At 38.0% G+C, this 18,743-nt stretch overlaps 1 protein-coding gene across 6 annotated transcripts in view; it reads left to right on the top strand.

The window, feature by feature from the left end:
* The window catches only part of SMARCA2 (SWI/SNF related, matrix associated, actin dependent regulator of chromatin, subfamily a, member 2), a 120,543-nt gene that overhangs the window by 19,102 nt on the left and 82,698 nt on the right, over window positions 1–18,743 (top strand). For all 6 annotated transcript variants that reach the window (XM_030005659.2, XM_030005658.2, XM_030005661.2 and 3 more), the window contains 3 exons: window positions 9,357–9,686; window positions 10,572–10,673; window positions 12,998–13,247. In XM_030005659.2, coding sequence (XP_029861519.1) covers window positions 9,357–9,686; window positions 10,572–10,673; window positions 12,998–13,247 — 682 coding nt within the window. The remainder of the gene's footprint in view (window positions 1–9,356; window positions 9,687–10,571; window positions 10,674–12,997; window positions 13,248–18,743) is intronic.

Genomic DNA, 18,743 nt, shown 5'->3' with positions numbered 1-18,743 from the left:
AGAGCCCTGTGCAGCCTGACCTTGAATGTCTCCAGGGATGGGATGTCTACAACCTCTCTGGGCAACCTGTTCCAGTGTTTCACCAACCTTATTGTAAAAAATGTCTTCCTTATATCTAGTCTGAATATCTTTTTTTTTTTAAAAACCATTACCCCTTGTCCTATCGCTACAGGCCCTGCTAAAAAGTCTGTCCTTGTCTTTCTTATAAGCCCCCTTTAAGTATTGACAGGCTGCGATAAGGTCTCCCTGGAGCCTTCTCTTCTCCAGGCTCAACCAGCCCAACTCTCTCAGCCTTTCCTCACAGGAGAGGTGTTCCAGCCCTCTGATAATTTTTGTGGCCCTCCTCTGGACCTGCTCCAACAGGTCCATGTCTCTCCTGTGCTGAGGACTCCAGAGCTGGACGCAGTACTCCAGGTGGGGTCTCACCAGAGTGCAGTGGAGGGGCAGAATCGCTTCCCTCGACCTGCTGGCCATGCTTCTTCATATGGAGCCTGTGATACGGCTGGCTTTCTGGGCTGCAGGCGCACATTGCCAGATCATGTTGAGCTTTTCATCCACCAGTACCCCCAAGTCATTCTCTGCAGGGCTGCTCTCAATCTCTTCATCCCCCAGCCTGTGTTGGTACCAGGGGTTGCCCCAACCCTGGTGCAGGACCTTGCACTTGGCCTTGTTGAACCTCATGAGGTTCACATGGGCCTACTTCTTGAGCTTGTCCAGGTCCTTCTGGATGGCATAAAGTCAGCCTTGTCAAGCAAATTTACTGTTCTTTTTGTGGAGATTGTCAGCAAAATTGATTTATTAAAATATAGACAGGTGTGGTACAGTACTTAGTGCAGTACAGTATTTGTACAGTCGTCAGGAAAATGAATCCTGGCTCATGTATGGGGTTTCTCTGTGCATCACTTTACAACCTATTTACAGTTAGTTTTATAACTTGTCATTTAACTAGCTTAATATATTTAATATAGGTTGTGTTGATTTTACTTAGTGCTATCTTTCTCCTAAATCAGAGTGTCATACAGTATCAATCCAAGCACCTTTTCTAACTCTATCAGGCAAAGTTGTGTCTATCATTATTACTGCTGGCTTTAATGATCACAGAATCTTAGAATCATTTAGGTTGGAAAAGACCTTCAAGATCATCGAGTCCAACCATCAACCATGCCTGTTAAACCATGTCCTGAAGTGCCTTGTCTACGCGCTTTTTGAATACTTCCAGGGATGGTGACTCAACCAGTTCCCTGGGCAGCCTGTTCTAATACCTGACAACCCTTTCAGTAAATAAATTTTTCCTAATATCCAACCTAAATCTCCCTTGCCGCAACTTGAGGCCATTTCCTCTCGTCCTGTCTCCAGCCACCTGACAGAAGAGACCAGCAGCCACCTCACTACAACCCCCCTTCAGGCAGTTGTAGAGAGCTATAATAAGGTCTCCCCTCAGCCTCCTCTTTTCTAGACTGAACAGCCCCAGTTCCCTCAGCCGCTCCTCAATAAGACTTGTGCTCCAGGCCCTTCACCAACTTGGTTGCCCTTCTCTGGACACGCTCCAGCACCTCAGTGTCTTTCCTGTAGTGAGGGGCCCAAAACTGAACACAGCCCTCAATGTGCGGCCTCACCAGTGCCCAGTACAGGGGGACGATCACCTCCCTGCTCCTGCTGGCCACACTGTTTCTGATACAGGCCAGGATGCCGCTGGCCTTCTTGGCCACCTGGGCACACTGCTGGCTCCTATTCAGCTGGCTGTCGACCAGCACCCCCAGGTCTTTTTCCACCAGACAGCTTTCCAGCCACTCTTCCTTCCCAAGCCCGTAGCGCTGCATGGGGTCGCTGTGACCCAAGTGCAGGACCTGGCACTTGGCCTTGTTGAACCTCTCAACACAACTTTGCCTCATAGAGTTAGAAAAGGTGCTTGGATTGATGCTGTATGACATTCTGATTTAGGAGAAAGATAGCACTAAGTAAAATCAATATAACCTATATTAAATATATTAAGCTAGTTAAATGACAAGTTATAAAACTAACTGTAAATAGAAGATGATCATCCAATTGTGGATTTTTCTAGGTAGTCTTGTAGGACTATTTTGTGCTGTTCAATGTATTTGTCAGTGATCTGGAAAAAAGTGTAAAGTCAGTGGTGATAGAATTTGCAGAGAGCACAGAGGTTTAACGGTAAATAATGAACCAATTAGTTACAAAGGCTGATCAGGATGCTCAGTAGAATGTGCTTATTTCTCTAGCATAGATTTTAGCACAGCCAACAGCATTGTATGTCTAGGAGCAAAGTAGTATATTGTGTAGGTGGTATGAGACTGTATCATACCAAGCAGAAAGGCTGGAAAGAGTTTTGGTTATTCTCACAGACTTAAGCGTGTATTACCATATACAGTGTTTGCAACCATGAGATGGAATGTACTACCTGCATACAGAAGCAGGGGCATATTAATTGAGGAGTTGTATCACCTTTTCTAATGAATTAGCTGAAGGCTGTATCATAGTATTGTATTCCATTCTAGTAACTACAGTTCAGAAAGATGTTGAGAAAAGTTTAAGGTAGCATCAAATGTTTGAAGCATCTTTTGTATGAGGAGTGGCTGAGTGACCTGAAACTGCATAGCCTGAAAAAAGAGAAGACTTGGAAATACATTATGGGACAGAGTGACGAAGGCGGAGCCAGACTCTTTGCAGTGACTATCAGTGACAGAAGATCTGACAATTGGCACAAACTGAAACACATGAAATTCCATCAGAACATAAGAAAACATGCTTTTAGTGTAAACGTGGCTTAACAATACAGTAGGTTGCCCAGAGAGGTTTGTCTAGTTGCCATCCAGGGAGACAGTCAAAACCTGATGGGCCATGTTGCGGGCAGCCTGCTGTAGCTTACCGTCTTTGAGCAGGGGGTTGGGCTAGATGATATTGAGAAATCCCTTCCAACCTTAACGATTCTGTGATTCTGTGAAATTGTGCCTTATTTAGAAGACAAATAAAGGAATGATTTGAAACTTGGAAGACTTGGTTTTTTGCCTGGAGAATGTTAAACTCCTTTTTTTATTCTCTCTGAGTTAATTAGAAGATGTCTTGATCAGTCTGCACATTCCCAGGTGGTAGAAAGGCTTGTAATAGATGGATCCTTTATCTTAAAAAAAAAAAAAAAGTGCACTGAATTTTGGTACCTGCAAATTGAAATTAGGTGAATTCAGACGGTATTTAATATCTGCACCTTACTTAATGAAGATAATTAACCCTTGGGACAAGGATTATGCAAGTATTTGAGGTACATTTTGTGTCACATGAAATTTAAGTCAACACTGGATGTCTTTCTCATTTGTTCCACAGACCAAAGGGAGGAGATTGTTTAGAGGCAAAAAGTCTTTGCTCTGTTTTAGAGAAGTTAGCTAGGCTGTTGTAGCTGTAACGGTCCCTTATTGCCAGAAATCTCTGAGCCTGTAAACAGGCTCCAAGATTCTGAGAAGAACTGGTAAGCTAGAGGAGGTTTTAATTCTTTGAGAATGGGACGATGGATAGTCTTCATAAAATGCTGCTGTTCTTGGAGCTCCGAGTAGAACAGTTGTGATAAACACATAGGCAGTAGTCCTTCTGTATGCAGTTTACAGTTGGAACTAATCACAAAACAAGTTTTCATTTAAATGTCAAATGTTTCAATAGCAGTCTTTTTAGTAATTTTTTTTAAAGAACGTCTTGCAAAAGAGTGTCTCTAAGTACAAAAGCAGGAGTTTTTATAACATACATGCCTATGGATGTGAGTGATAAATTCAGTTGTAGATATAATTTATGTAAATCAAATGTGCAGTTGTGAATGAACAGTCTTGAAATAAAGACCACTGAACTTACAAAGGACAAGTCGATACAGAATTTTGGATGTAATGATTCTTACAGTCTCTATTGAGAAATAATTAACTGACCCTTTTTGAGGTGAGATTACTTTGATGACCAAATCGGAAACATTTGTAAGCTCAATCTGCAAGAACTTTGTCATTTTGCTCATAAATGCCTATTTGAATGGCAATTACTGTTCTGAGATTTTTGCATTTTTTTAAACAATAATTACTAAAATAAGGTATGCAACTTTATTATTAAGATTCTGGATTTTTTTTTCTTGGTGCTCAGTGAGATGCTGGTCATGCAGGAAGAATCTGTTACTAGCTCAGACAGATTGTCATATTTTTATTGCAGTCATACTGCTATAGGATGGTTTTCAGAAGTCTGATGTTAATTTGAGGGGAAAAATATTCTGAATTGGTATCTCTCTCCTCAACAGTACCTTCTTTCCACTCTTGCTGCCAAATTGGGGAAAGGGAAATGTTCCTGACTTTCCGGTGACCAGTTTTCTTTTCTTGAACTTATGCACAATGATGTCGCTGTTTACTCTTAATACCTTTCTTTTAATGCTAATAGGATAAATGAAAGGACAATCCATTGCTCCAACTTGATATTTAGCTGTTTAAATAGTAATCTCACTACGCTTAACTGAATTTGAATTATGTTAGAAACTGCCTTCAGCCTTTGTGAATGAACTGTGCTGAAAAACCCAGTATTGTTATTAGAAGTATGAAATTTACTGTAAATTGTTAAACTGCTAAACAGAGTTATCTAGAAGATGAAAATTACGTTTAGATTTGACTTTGTAAGAGGAATGGCGAGAAACTGCAAAGACAAGGCAATTATTTATTTAAAATAAAATATTGTTATTAGAATTCATAAAAAGATATAAATGGACTGAAACAAACAATTTCTGTGTTTTTGTGGAATTTGGAACAAAATAAATGCAGTTACTGTGATACAGCAGTGAAATACAGACCAATTTGAACAGTTTGGGTGTCTTTGCTTGCTATTTGTAAGTGGAAACATAAGCGCTGCAGGGATTTGTGGTTCTGGGACTTGATCTGTATATATTTTTAATTACCACACAGTATTTGTTGAACTTCTTATAAAGATACACCAGTTAAGTTTAACTTACAGCACTAAGTTACTGCTACTTCAGAAACAACATCCATTGTCCCTACTGTTCTTAAATTAGCTGCACTTCCTTTTCTGATTTTTTTCAGCCTTTTAAAGATGAGAAAAGATCTGTCACCTTATCCATCTGCGTGCCAGCTTAAGACTTCTCAACAGTTTATTTCTACAGTCCTAGTTTTAAGTGACTTGCACGCATATGGCCTCCCTTTCTCTATGTTGAGAGTTTCACAAGAATTGGTGTTAACCCTGGTCACACTACTGACAGGGAAATATTATATTTAGCTTACCTTAAGAAAGTTTGTAGCCTTGGTCCAACATGAATGTATTTTCCACTGTGTATTGTGGGCATGTACTTGATTCCTTATTTTTTTTTAAAACTAACTTTAATTGATGGTTGAAGTGATAGTTACACAAGTAAATTTCTTCAATCCTATCTATGTCTTCCTAATGCAATTGTCTTAGAGTCACGTTTTTGGGTAAAAATATACCCTTGCTATCAGTTTTAGCAGAAGGATTTGACATATCCTCAGACACTTTCATCATTTAAGTTGTCTTAATTTTTAGTGGGGAGTCAAGACCTCTGTTGAATATTCCAGTGTTTGGACTGGTAAAACCTTGACTCTAATATTCGTTACAAGGGTTCAGAATTCATATGTGTTCTCTATTTAATTATAGCATTAAAAGTGGAGAAAAAAGATCTCTCAACTTTTAGCTCTCTGGTTCTTCAGCTTTAAAACGGATGAGAAAGATGTTCTTTGCTTCCATTAACTGAAGTGAAATTAAAAGCAATTAGAGCATAAACTTTATTTATAGAGTCTGCCCTCCAAAAATACTTGTGTTTGGTAAAGTGTTAGAACTAGGATTTCTTCCGGTGTCCATACTGTAAAGCATATACATTGTTTATGACATGTTGCAGTGATTTCTGTTGAACAAGTTGATAACAAAGTGGGTTGAGAAGCGTGTTGCTATAATCATGCATACAGTTAAGAAAGCAGTGCTTTTTAACTGCTGAAAACTTGAGAAAGATTTGTAATGTAGCTTCTTCTATAACCCATTGAAGGATTATGGGTGAAGACAGAACCCGACGCTCAGAGGTGCATAGCAAAAGCACAAAAAGTCATGGTCACAAGTTATGTAAGTGAAATTCTGATGGGACTTAAGAGAAAGAAGATGCACCATGAGAGTAATTAAGAATCACTATCACTGGAGATTTTCAGAACTTACCTGGAGAAACCTGATAAAGCTTTGGAGTTACCACAGCTTTAAATGGTGGGTTGGTCTATTTGGCCTCCCTGTCCTGGTGTTGGGTGTCTTCTACTCTGTATATTTTTGAGAACTAAAGGTTATCAGTTGTCCTTTGCCAGCAATAGGACTCTTTTGTTGCAAGTGTTCTGCAACCTTATCATTCAGTGCTTTTGTCATCTTCCAGTCTGAAGGTTAAACTAAACAGAATGGTTTATACAGAATAGAAAACAAAATTTTCTGTGGAAAATCTAGAGGAAGAGGTAGTTCAGCAAGTAACAATTAATGAGCTAGGTACTTAAAAACCTGCTGAATACTTATTGTGGAAATTCATGTGTGCTAGGGAAAAATGCATTTGAAGTGCTTAATAGCAGATGAAAGTGTGTTTGCAAAGTTCAAAAAGGTTTCTGTCTTTGCCTGTATATTAAACATTCCTATGGACTGTGTCTTTAATTTTTTTTTTTGTTTTATGACATATGCTGGTTAAACTCAATCTTTGTGAGTCTTCATGTGTCCTTATTCAGAGCCTGTGTGTGCATGCTCACCTGTATTAGAATATGTATAATAAGATAGGAAATAAGATAGGAAAAAAGCAAGTGTTATAGAGATTTTATTAAGACAAGCTTGTGACTGCATGTATTGTCACACTGCTAAATCTTCTGAAAGTTCTCAAACTTAAAAAGGAAAATTTCCATACAGCATCACAAAATTAAGGTTCTGTAAATGCCACGTTAGAGCCTTTACAAGAAGTTTGGAAGGCTTTTGTTCCTCCCTGAGATATTTTGTTTTCATTCTTACTTTTGTCAAGCCTAGTTTCCTATTGCCAAGAATCCTAATGCATAGGAGTTTGAGGGAGAGAGAAAGTGTAAGTAAAAGCTCAAAAAATGCCTGCTTCTAAAAACTCCTCTCTGTGAAACATAGTCACACACTTGCAGCTGAAACTGTCAGGACTGAAAACAAGTGCTCAATATCTTACACCACAGTTTTAGATTTTTATAGTCCGGATGGATTTCAGGAAATCTGTCAGTGATAAAGGAATATGTAACTTGGACAATATACTTGAGAGGGGGAAAGAAACCTTTCTTTGAAAGGCAGTTTTGAAAACAATGTAATTCAAAGTCCGTGCTATTTAAAGTAAGTTCTGAGATGTAGAAACGTAATAGTAAAGGATAATCATTGCAATAAATCCCATTATATAGTATAAAACTATAATGCAGTTGTATATTTTGTTTTTTTGTTGTGGCATAGTGGGTGTTCTTTTAAAGCAGTGTGCTCAGCAAGAGGGATTTGTAGCTTCCCCTCTTTTCTTTAAAAAGAAAAAAAAATTGAGGCAAAAATAAGTTAGTAGGAGGAGATGAATAACTGGAGTAAACTTATGGTTATTTATCATTGTTTTTATCACCATTAATGGATGTATAAACAATTTTTATATTGACCTAGTAAATAACTTCAGTTAGAATTTTAACGTTTTAAGGTCTTTTTCTCCCTTTTCCTTGGAACTCCTCACCTCACTTCCCTATTTTTCTTTCAAGCTGCTTAATTTTTCTTATTCTCACTAGAGTTTTCTTCCTTTCCTGTCATCATTATCTTTAGTTACAAGATTGAACTCAGCCTATTTCTGTCTTGCCTCACCTGGTCTTTTCCCATCACAAGACCATTTTTTCCGTACCTCTACCTCATTTTCTTTTTTTAGAAGAGCTGAAATCCTCTCTTCTTTGTCCTTTTTCTCAGACATTTACAACCTTTACTTTATGGTAGAATATTTTCATCCCTAGACACCAGCATTGATGGACTTTAAATCCTTTAGCACTCTCATCTATCCGCTTGTATGAGTTCTAGTGACTTACAGCTGCTGTCATCTCAGAAAAGTTGAGACTACTTTGAGATTTTGCCTACGTTGCCCTCACTGAAGGGCCAATAAGAACAGTGAAGCTAAAGAGAGGGCAAAATTACTTGCTTCTGTGATCTGGACTATGTATAGATGAAATTGATGTAGTTAAAGTGTCAGGAAGACTGGAGGAAGAGTAGATTGGTGTCACAGAAACATCAAATGTGGCATGAACTTTGGAGTTCAGTGATCCATGGCTTGCTAAAGAATATGGAAGTGAGCCAGAAGATTTAATGATTTTTTATTTTAAAGTTTTTTTCAGGCTTTTCAACTTGATAAGAGCATTGTTTGTGCTCTATAATACCAGAGTGAAGTGAGCAAATATTGTTACCTCTTTTTCACTCTTGGTGGACATCTTTAAAATGTAGCTGTCTGTTGTGCACAACCTGAGGGATTGCTTTTCATATTTTTCTCTGACATGCTACATGTTCTTGGAAATTTCACCAAAAATCTATGCCATCTCTTTTCATGGATGCGTTGTGAAGCTCAAAGAAATATGTATTAAATGTGATTAAAATTCAAACTTAAAACCACTGCATTCGCAAGTGCTATAATAAGATACAGGCACTGTTCACTTCAGAACTGTGCTTGCTCTCTTGGAACTTTATAGAGTAACATAGTCTTCAGCAGCTTCTTCAGAAGGTGATTTTTGTGCTTGCAGTTAATGTTCCAAGTTCTTGAGCACCCAGATGGTAAAAGGTACTGAACATTCTTTGGCTCAAACCTTTAATCTGTATAAATTAAAGAGCAATTGTATAGAAATTTAATACCATCTGTTTCTATTTCTGTATTGTGGTGAGTTTTGGCAAAGAGGGCATGTATCATTGAATGGGTATTCCTTGTTGTGTGTGCCTCATAATAAACTGATAATATTAAGCTGTGAAATAGGCAGACTTCACTGCATGTGTTCCACATGAAATATTTGTCCAACATTCTAGTGAAACCACACCGCATCCTGATGCTTCTGTATTGTATTTCATGTTTTAGTTTGTCTTACCCCAAATGTGAGGGTAATTGTTATTTTTAGGAATTATTGGACTGTATAATCATAGCTCTTCTGAAAGAATAGCTCATGAGGCTATCTTGATATCCTAGGGAACTTCAGATTGCACTTTTGTTCTTGCAGAAAGTAATACAGCTATCCTGACTTGAGAGAGACATTTTTATACTCTTATGTACTGTTAAAGACATTTGAATTTAGATTTGACTAAGCAGAGAGGTAAGTCTGTGATCCTCTTACCTGTTCTAGGTTATATGTCTCCACACCCATCTCCACTAGGAGCACCAGAGCATGTGTCCAGTCCAATGTCTGGAGGAGGTCCAACTCCACCCCAGATGACTCCCAGCCAGCCAGGACCCATTATACCAGGAGACCCACAAGTTATGAATCAACCTAACAGAGGTCCTTCCCCTTTCAGCCCTGTACAGCTGCATCAGCTGCGGGCTCAGATTCTAGCATACAAAATGTTAGCTAGAGGTCAGCCTTTACCAGAAAATCTCCAGCTTGCTGTTCAGGGCAAGAGGACCCTGCCTGGCATTCAACAGCAGCAGCCTCCCAGTGCCTTCAACAGACAGTCTGGTAAGTGAATCTAGGCCTTGTGTCATTGTGCAGGTAATTCTTTAAGTTCTACCTGTGGAGAATTAAGAAACGGGTCACGTGCAGGGATATAATTTGGGACTGCGTTCTGGCATCTAAGTGAACAGCAGCCTTTGGTTTTAAGCTTTTCAAGCTTGAGCAAGTGCATAAAACACATCTATTATTAATAGGATATTGTCAAAACTGAAAGAAAAGTTTTTTCACTGCGCAATACTATGTCCGTCCTGATTATGCTTGACATTTTTTGAATGTTAATCATACTTTACTGATTGCAATTTTACTGTTTTTCTTGGGGTGAATTTTCAGTCTCCTGTCTCTATGCAGAAAAGTAGATAAAAACATCTGGAGCAAGCTGACTGATTAGTTACGTTGCTGAAAGTAAAACAAACCATGTATAGTATGCTGTCAAGTGAAAAATGTAAGGAAAAGAAAATGTTCTTATTTTTTTCTCCTAATGATAATAGATGTTACAGTGCAGTAAGCAAGCACATTTTGGTCCTAAGAAAGCTGTGTTACGTTAAACGCCCTGCACCTGTTAGTTTCTGAACACTTCCATTACTGAGTTTACATTAGAAATTGAGGGTTAAGATGATACTATTTTCTTTTTAGTAATGATTTTAATAATTTCACCAGTCACTTCATTTTGGTGGATATGGCTTTGCTACCGAGTAAGGTTTTTTTACGAGGCATGATTTTAGTATGCTTCATTACATACATTTTTTCAGAATAAAATCTACTTAAATCTATATTTAATGAAGAAAAATACTACTTACCTGAATAGGCTAGCATGCTAGAAAGCAGAACAATTTTTGAATACTTGGAAATGCTTTGTATCGTAATAAGTTTCTTTCCTCTGTCAAATTGCAGGTATTGGGTTACATACCATGAGTGGTGCTGCAACTGGACCAGGGCCTGCTCCAGGGATGCCTGGACATACAGCTGCCATTACGCCTAAAACTTGGACTGAAGGTATAGCAGAGTATAATCCTAATTTTATGTCATGTACAGAATAATGGTTAAACAGTGTGGGTAGAGTTTGTGGAAGAGATGCAGGGGAAAAAAAAAAAGGGAAGGTAAAAAGGCATGCAGAAAAATAGCGTAACTTTTACGGTGTGTAGGACTTGAATCAAGGAGGATCTAACCATTTATTCATCCATGAATGACTTGACCACATCAAATTACTGTAGTTGTTAGGCAGCCTGAACAGGAGGCACCTTTGTACAATCAGAATGAAATATGTAAGCTACCTGAGGGAGACCCATAAAATCTACTTAATAAGTTATGTTCTGAGCATGCTTAATTGCAACAAGCTTGTCTTTCAACTGTAGTCTTTGCTACTGTAAAGAAAAGTTTTCAAATCATGGTAGAATTAGGCTGCTTTTTTTTTTTTTTGTTAAATTGGATGGCTTTGAAAGTTCAGTGTAGTCTTTGAGATCTAACGAACAGTGTAACTGTTTTTCCCCTATGTGATAATCAGGTTTTGAAGCAAATCATTCAGATTTAGGTTTACGGGCTAATTTTATTGTTTGAAAGTAGAGTGGAAGAAGTACTGTATTGAAAAGAACTAGAAATCCCTAGTAATATATATTGTTTGAAGTTTTGGGGGTTTTTTTAGAGATTTGAAAATAAATACAATATTGCAGGCTTGCGAATAACACACACTTTTCTCATACTGTAGAAAAGTTATGCTATGTTGTTGCTTGTGGGTAAATCTGGGGGCAGGGATGACTCCGTGATTGTTGATGTCATAAAAAATTATCTGTCATTAGTCAGCTACTTAGGGCAACATAGAAAGAAAATGAAATACTAGTATGTAATCAGATGTAGAATTGCCTTTCTTGGAATACTCCCAGCAAATACTTAAAATTTGAGTAGGATAATAAAGACGGGGAAAAGTGTTTCTTGAGAGGTTGTATGTATGAGTTTACCAGGCACAGTGCCTTCTAGCTCAAATGCTGCTACTAAAAAATGCTGGCAGGTATACAGAATTGCTAGATGAATAGTTTTATCTAAATAATCCAGTATGTCATAATAATATATGTGTCCTGTTTAACTATAACCTGCTCACTGTTTGTCTTTTTTCATTGCTGTTTTTCCTAGAAGAAAAAATTTGTCTGTCCTTGCTGTATCTGTTTGGAGGTTTTATTTGATGTATTTTTAAAGATTGTGCTTATTTCTTCAAATTTATTTTTCATTCATTATGCAGTTGTTTGTGGTAGTGTTTGTTTTGCAGTTCACTTTGCATGTTTCCCTGAAAACTGAGACTATACAGAGGCTTTTGGTGGGCTTGCTTTCTTTCCTTGTTTTTTATAAGCTGAAATACAGCATTGCTAAATACAGAATCTACAGCTTGTACTCAAGTTCCTTTTCTGGACTTTGATGCAGTTGTGTTAACGACAAATTCCTATGAGGGAATCTTTTTATCTAGATTTCAGGATGTTGGGTTTGAATTAAGGTTGATTACAAGATTGCGGGTGTACTTCGTAGTTGTTTTTCCTAGCATTAAATTACTATGACTCCTCAGACAATGAAGTGACATCTTTATTGTTGCAGTGTCTGTTGTCAGTGACAATTGTGAACATCTGAATGCATGGGTGACTTGTCATAATGGCATACTGAAATCTGTGACCCTTAGTGTCTATAAATGGCAGGTACTATTTTCATGTTAACTGAGGTGTTAATTTTCAAGATGATTAGAATGCTGTAAGATAAGAGAGTAATCGAATTCCTGGTATTTGAAATACTTAAATACAATTAGTAGGAGATTGTAATGAAACGAAGGCTGTTTATACATGACAGGTTCTTCTAAGTACAGCTGTAGAAATTTTAATATTTAGTTCTGATATGGTTATCAGACTATGGCTATTTAGTTCTGATAGAGCTCTAAAAGCAGACCTACTTGTGCTTGTTGTCAGGTTGTGATCATAGATGCCTTCTTCTAAGTGGTGCAAAGATAGTGAACAAGAGGCAGAATTAGGTCCTACACTTGAACGAAAGCAGTTCTACAGCTGTTTTACTTCTTCTAATGCTAGAATTAAGTCAGCAGGAATGGGAAATGGCATTCATCATAAAGTTTCAGGTGTTTTGTTTTTCTTTGGACCACTTCCTGCAACGTATAGTATACTTGCATTTTAGTATGTTTTTTCAAATATGGAGTGTAGTCTATCCCAGTGTGCTTTTTCTGGTGATTTTGAATCTTTACCTTAGCTTCACGTTCTGTCTTCAGAAACCATCTTGATTTTCTTCCTGTGTTCCATGTTTCATGTTATGAATAAGTGCTTTTTATGATTCAGGCCAAGCGCCAGATATGAGTGTCTCCAACACGCAACAAAAGCTTCCTGCGCCAGCTCCTAGTGGGAGGCCTTCTCCTGCCCCCCCTGCCACCCAGCCTGCTGCCGCCATGCCTGGGCCTTCTGTACCACAGCCACCACCTGGACAGCCTTCACCCATTGTTCAGCTGCAGCAAAAGCAGAATCGCATCAGCCCTATCCAGAAGCCACAAGGACTGGATCCTGTTGAAATACTCCAAGAACGTGAATATAGGTAAAAGCAAATAACAAGATTCAAATGCATATGCATATTGTTGTTTTCCACTTTCTCAACTGAAACTCCTTGCAGTCAACTACTCTAGTGACAGTAGCATAAACTGAATTTCCAGAGAGAGACTGTGTCAAAGAGAAGTATGGAAACATCAAGCCAAACAGTGATTTATTTCTACCCCAAGTATGAACTAGTAAAGCATACTGGCAGTATCATTGGAAACCAGGTAAGTTTAAAACAGGCTCAAGGACTCTGCTGGGTTAGTGTATTACTTCGATGCTGCAAACACTGAAAATTAGGAAATCAAAATCCTGCTGGTCTACAGAGAAACCAATTCAGTGCAGAAGGTTTTCAGAATTATAAACAAAAGGGAAGTTAGAAGAGAACAGTGGAGGTCAAAAGGTTGATGAGTTAGTGGCCACAGCAAAACCAAATTTTATTAGTCATGACAGGGTTGGCTGGACTACCAAAGAGTAGAGGGAATATTAAGGAGATCACAGGCAAGATCAAAAAAAAGGTTACCACGAAGCAGGATCTTTAAAAGTTGCTTCCTGAATGCCCTAATTAGATGGTGAATTATATTTATTACAAAATATAGAGGATGACATTTCTTGTGGAGTTAGAATGAAACTTCTTCCCTCTTCCCATCAACAAGGCTCTTAAACAATTGACCTTGAGAATCTGCTGCGCAGAAGGATCTTGGCCTGCACCTAAAATATGTTCCTGATCATTATCAGTCAGAGCAAAGAAGCTGCACTTAGCATATTTGCTTATTTTGGACTGATGATGCATCTGTCAGTTACTATAACAATGAGTTTGTAGGGGAAGGTGATCTCACTGAAGACAGGTTTAATGACTTTAATGACTTTCGCTTTACAAAGGTAAAACACCATGAAGTGTTTTAGGATGTGGTGCCACATCCAGAATCCAGGCCTTGATCCCAGAAAAGCTCTTTACTTTTTGCGTGAGATAATGCTTAAGTAATTTATTGGCATGTTGTTGTGGTCACTCTGTTAGTCTTAACCTTTTTACCTTAGGACTGAATGGCCATAGCTGTTTCAGCATGAGCAATCACTTATTTTCTAACATCTTTTTCATAAAGCTTGTAGAACACACCATTATATGGTTTCACAGTTGCTCTGAGTGAAGAATGGTAGCACTAACCTGAGCCAAGAATCATGTGGCCAGTATAACATAACCTTTACTGCATCAGTTAACCTGAAATTGTTACTCCTTCTGTCTCTCTAGCCCTGCTCCATTGCAGTCTTAGTGCCAGACTATTATGTCTTAGTATGCATAAATGGAGGAAAGTGAGGAGTGACAGAAAATAGCAGTATTGCATTTACTAATGTGGAGAACCGGTTGCAGATACAGCATATGCATTCAGTTCTAAATACCCTGATCTTCTTGGCAGAGTAAGTGAGGTGGAAGTTTGATAGGCATTCTGTAGCAGAAGGTTTTATTTTTTTATGGTAGCACATAGATAATGACCCAAGCTTTTTTAATGTTGAACGCTGCTGGAATTTGGTTTTGCTTTGCATACCAGAATGCTTAGGACTTCTGGAAGTCTTTTCATTATCTAAAACTGTATAAGTAACATCAGACAAAAGCTTTGAAAAAAGCAGTTTAACAGCTTTTGTGCTTTGGACGGTGCTAGACTTAGCTTTAGAATAGGCAAGTTTAATACAGAAACATGATGTATTCACACTTTCTTCATAAAAAGGGAGTAGAAAAAAGCCAATATAAACATTTGTATCCTGAAACCAGTGAAGTTAGCGGAAGCTTTATGAAACAGTTGTCTCTTGAGATCTTCCAGTACTTAACTTTTTTAATAAAGGGGCATTATACTTTGAAATACTTAGAAAACTGTTTGAATTACTCATATTCATGAAAAGACAGAATTATCACATAGGTATTTTAGGAATTCATATTTTAAACATACGGATAGACCCAAAAGGTGTACTGCCGTATTATGGGAAAGTGTGAGCTTTGAATCTGATTAAGGTAGGAATTCTTGAAAATTGCAGGTAAGGTTTCCTCAGTGACTGTACTGATTTTGTCTGTTATAGAGTTAAATTTCTTCATAGCAGCTTGTATGGGGCTGTGTTTTGGATTTGTGCTGAAAACAGTGTTGATACCAACACTGGTGTTTTCATTATTGCTGAGCAGTGCTTACACAGAGTCAAGGCCTTTTCTGCTTCTCACCCACCCCACCAGAGAGCAGGCTGGGGGGGCACAAGAAGTTGGGAGGAGACACAGCTGGGACAGCTGACCCAAACTGACCAAAGGGATTTTCCATTCTGTAAGACATCATCAAGCTCAGCAGTAAAACTGGCAGGGAGGTTCGTGAGGGCCTGCTCTTCGGGGACTGGCTGGGCATCGGTCAGTTGGTGGTGAGCAATTGTTTTCATTTGCATCAATTGTCTTTCTTGGGTTTTATATTCCTCTCTCTCTGCTATTTTTCTCTCTCTTTTCCTTACAATTTTTTAAAAAATATGATTTCTTTTTAATTATGAAACTGTTTTTATCTTGGCCCATGAGTGAGTTTCTCACTTTTACCCTTCCGATTCTCCCCCCATCCCACTGGGGACGGAGTGGGGGTGGCAGGAGTGAGCAAGCAGCTGTGTGGTGCTTAGTTGCTGGCCAGGGTTAAACCACGACAGTGATCTTGAACATGGGGGGGGTTGGACTAAAGGTACAAAGTGTGCTTCTGGAGAGACAGTTATTTAGTGCTAATTCATGAACTAAATGTTAAAAAGTTAATTGCTGAGATGTTTGGCCATTTCTTTTGTATACGTACCTTGAGTGCACAACGGCAGACTTTCAGGGGAGAATACATGCTACTGCATACACATTTTCATTTCTTAATGGATCGTGTACATGATTTATCTGTTAGAGCATGTCTTACACAGAGAACAATATTGTAAATGTGAAATAATTCAGTTTTTTGCTGTTACAAAATTACATCTAATTATTTTTTTTTCAGTGATAGCAATTCTTTTTTCCTTTCCATGTTACTAGGAAGTTATGTAGTTTGTTTCATCAAACAATTCATCAAATAGGCACTTAGAAGTACAGTATAGCATTCCTATTTGTTAACCATATGCTAAATAGACCAGTGAAGATGGAGAAGCAGTGATGCACCTATTAACATATTGCGGGATATGAAAAAGCATTTAATCTAATGAAACAGCAGCAGAGTGCTTTTTCTCACTGAAAAGCCTTGATCTGATTATAAAAAAGGCTCCAGTGTATATTAACAAAGAGAAAGAAAATGGAGAGTTAATGTTGCTGTCAAATTCACATCGTTGTGCCGAGAAGCTGTTTGCAGCTTATGTTGATTTGAGATGAGATTATACAATAATTGTTGTGAACCTCTGTGTGACTGAAGGTGGATAAAAAGAAACTTAGATATTTAAAATTTTTACCAATATAAGAAGTTTAAAATACTCATATGTAGAGAGCTGTTAAACTTTTTCTGTTCCTTGAAATCTGTAAAGTTCATACACTGCTTTTCTAAAACTCTGCTTAACACTTTCTTCAAAATAAGACACTGCTTTTTAATCTCTTAAAGCTAATAATGTGTGTAATTTAAAGTTGTTCTCTTATGTGGAAGGGCTCTTTTCCATCTTCTCATTGATAATTAAAAAAAATACACTTGCTAGTGTCCTGTAGATTGTCTGTGGTTTCTTTCTGTTACCTGCAAAGCCTCTTATGTATCTTCATGGCTTACTGCATGGCATCTGTGCCAGACAGGTTTGAATGTGCAAGCATAACCTCTGCTATTGACCCCAGTTAATGAAGAAGAGGTGTGCATCACTTGTTTTGCAAAGAGATGTCTGTGTAGATGCACTAGCCAGTTTCTACATGGATGAAGATAAATTGCTGAACTGCAAAGGTTAATTAAATATATCTTTTAAATGGTGAGATTATATCCTTCAAGTGCTTAGCCTCTTGTATAGTACAAGAAGGAACACTCAATGCTAACAAAATAGAAAAATTGAAAATATGTTCAGTATTCAGTATATTCATTCTGCCTTACTAAGTTCACAGCTCAAAAGAGAAGTTTGGAAAGGTTCTGACTGCTCCCCTAAAGTTTTATTGAAGTCAGTGAAACTGGGATTTGGGTATAACTGTTTTGTAGGTGATGGTTTCAGGAGAAGTATTGCAGCTATTTGGGGAGTGAAATAGAGTAATAAATCATAGTTGTGATGCATGATTACATCCATGTGTGAATAAGCAACAGGCAGAGCACCCATCAGTGATTTAGAACAGTATCCTCTTTGTACATCTCTGCTGCTTTTTTGTATAGATGTACAATAGTACATCTAATCTCCAAGAAAACCACTTAATTCTCAAGATTTTGTATCCTTAGGTGCACTAAAATCTCTTCTTAATAACTGGAATGCTCAGTGACAGGTGAAGTTGTACAAAATGTGGACTTCTTTTAGTGTAGTACGTACACTTGAAAGAACAAAATATGCCAATGTAATTTTCTGAGTGAATACTTTTCGTGTGGGAATCATGAACTTCACTTGGCCTCGACAAATATCTGTAGCTTTTAATGGAACTTTCTCTTAGTAGGTAGTAACCCTTCTTGATTTACTTTTCAGTCTGTATGAAAAACTTAACTAACCTAATTCTGCTTCAATTTTTTGCTCTCTTCAGGACACTAAGTTAGTCTTCTGCAGTAATGGAGCATTACCTCCTTTTTGTTGTTCCAGGAGCTTCAGAAGTCTTTTGGTAATACAAAAAAATACGTAGTTTTAGGAAGCTTAGGAGTTTTAGGAAGGAGTACTGTTACCGAAGAGATGTTACCTGCAACTGTACAAGTGATTCCAGTTGCTTTTCAGATTATACATAAGTCATGATGTGTGCAGTTACTGTGAGATCCTAGTATTTTGATTTGTTCTGACTCCATGTATCAGGTGCAGCCATTTTGCCTGATGTGTGATGTACTTTCCAGCTGTGAGGCTGACATGTTCAGTGTAGGAGAGTTTATGTCACAGTGCTAATACTGTGGAGCAATGAGAGGGTGAAAGGGCAGGGGAAGAACAATCACTGTATGCAAAGAAGCCGTACAGAAAGTGTTTTCTTTCTCTCTTCATGGCAGTTCCAAAGTCCTCAGCACATGAAAACAGCAGCAGACACCTTTTCCTAACGTGATCTGATGTTTTGTGCTTTGCAAAAGTAAAAAAGAAATCTTGTGAGTCCTATGCAATGTAGGGAGATGAGATACCTTCCTGTTCCTGTGCCTTTAGGTTTTTGATTTTGGGAGAGAGAGGACACTCTGGTTTTGGTTGGGGGAGGTGTGTGTTGTGGTTTTGGTTTTTTTTTTTGTTTTTTTTTTCCTAAAGCATGTGGGAAATGGAGGGCACTGATTCAGCTGAACTTTGATGCAATTTTTATATAACTTAAAATTTTGGGGTTTGTTATTTTAGTGCCTTGGCAAAATCTGCAGTTCACAGAAGTACTTACTTGTAAATAAAACCACAAAAA

This window comes from Aquila chrysaetos, chromosome Z (assembly GCF_900496995.4).
Source record: "Aquila chrysaetos chrysaetos chromosome Z, bAquChr1.4, whole genome shotgun sequence".
Classification (NCBI taxonomy): Eukaryota; Metazoa; Chordata; class Aves; order Accipitriformes; family Accipitridae; genus Aquila; species Aquila chrysaetos.
Note: the sequence above shows the minus strand (reverse complement) of the source record. Positions and strands in the feature narration are given on the sequence as shown.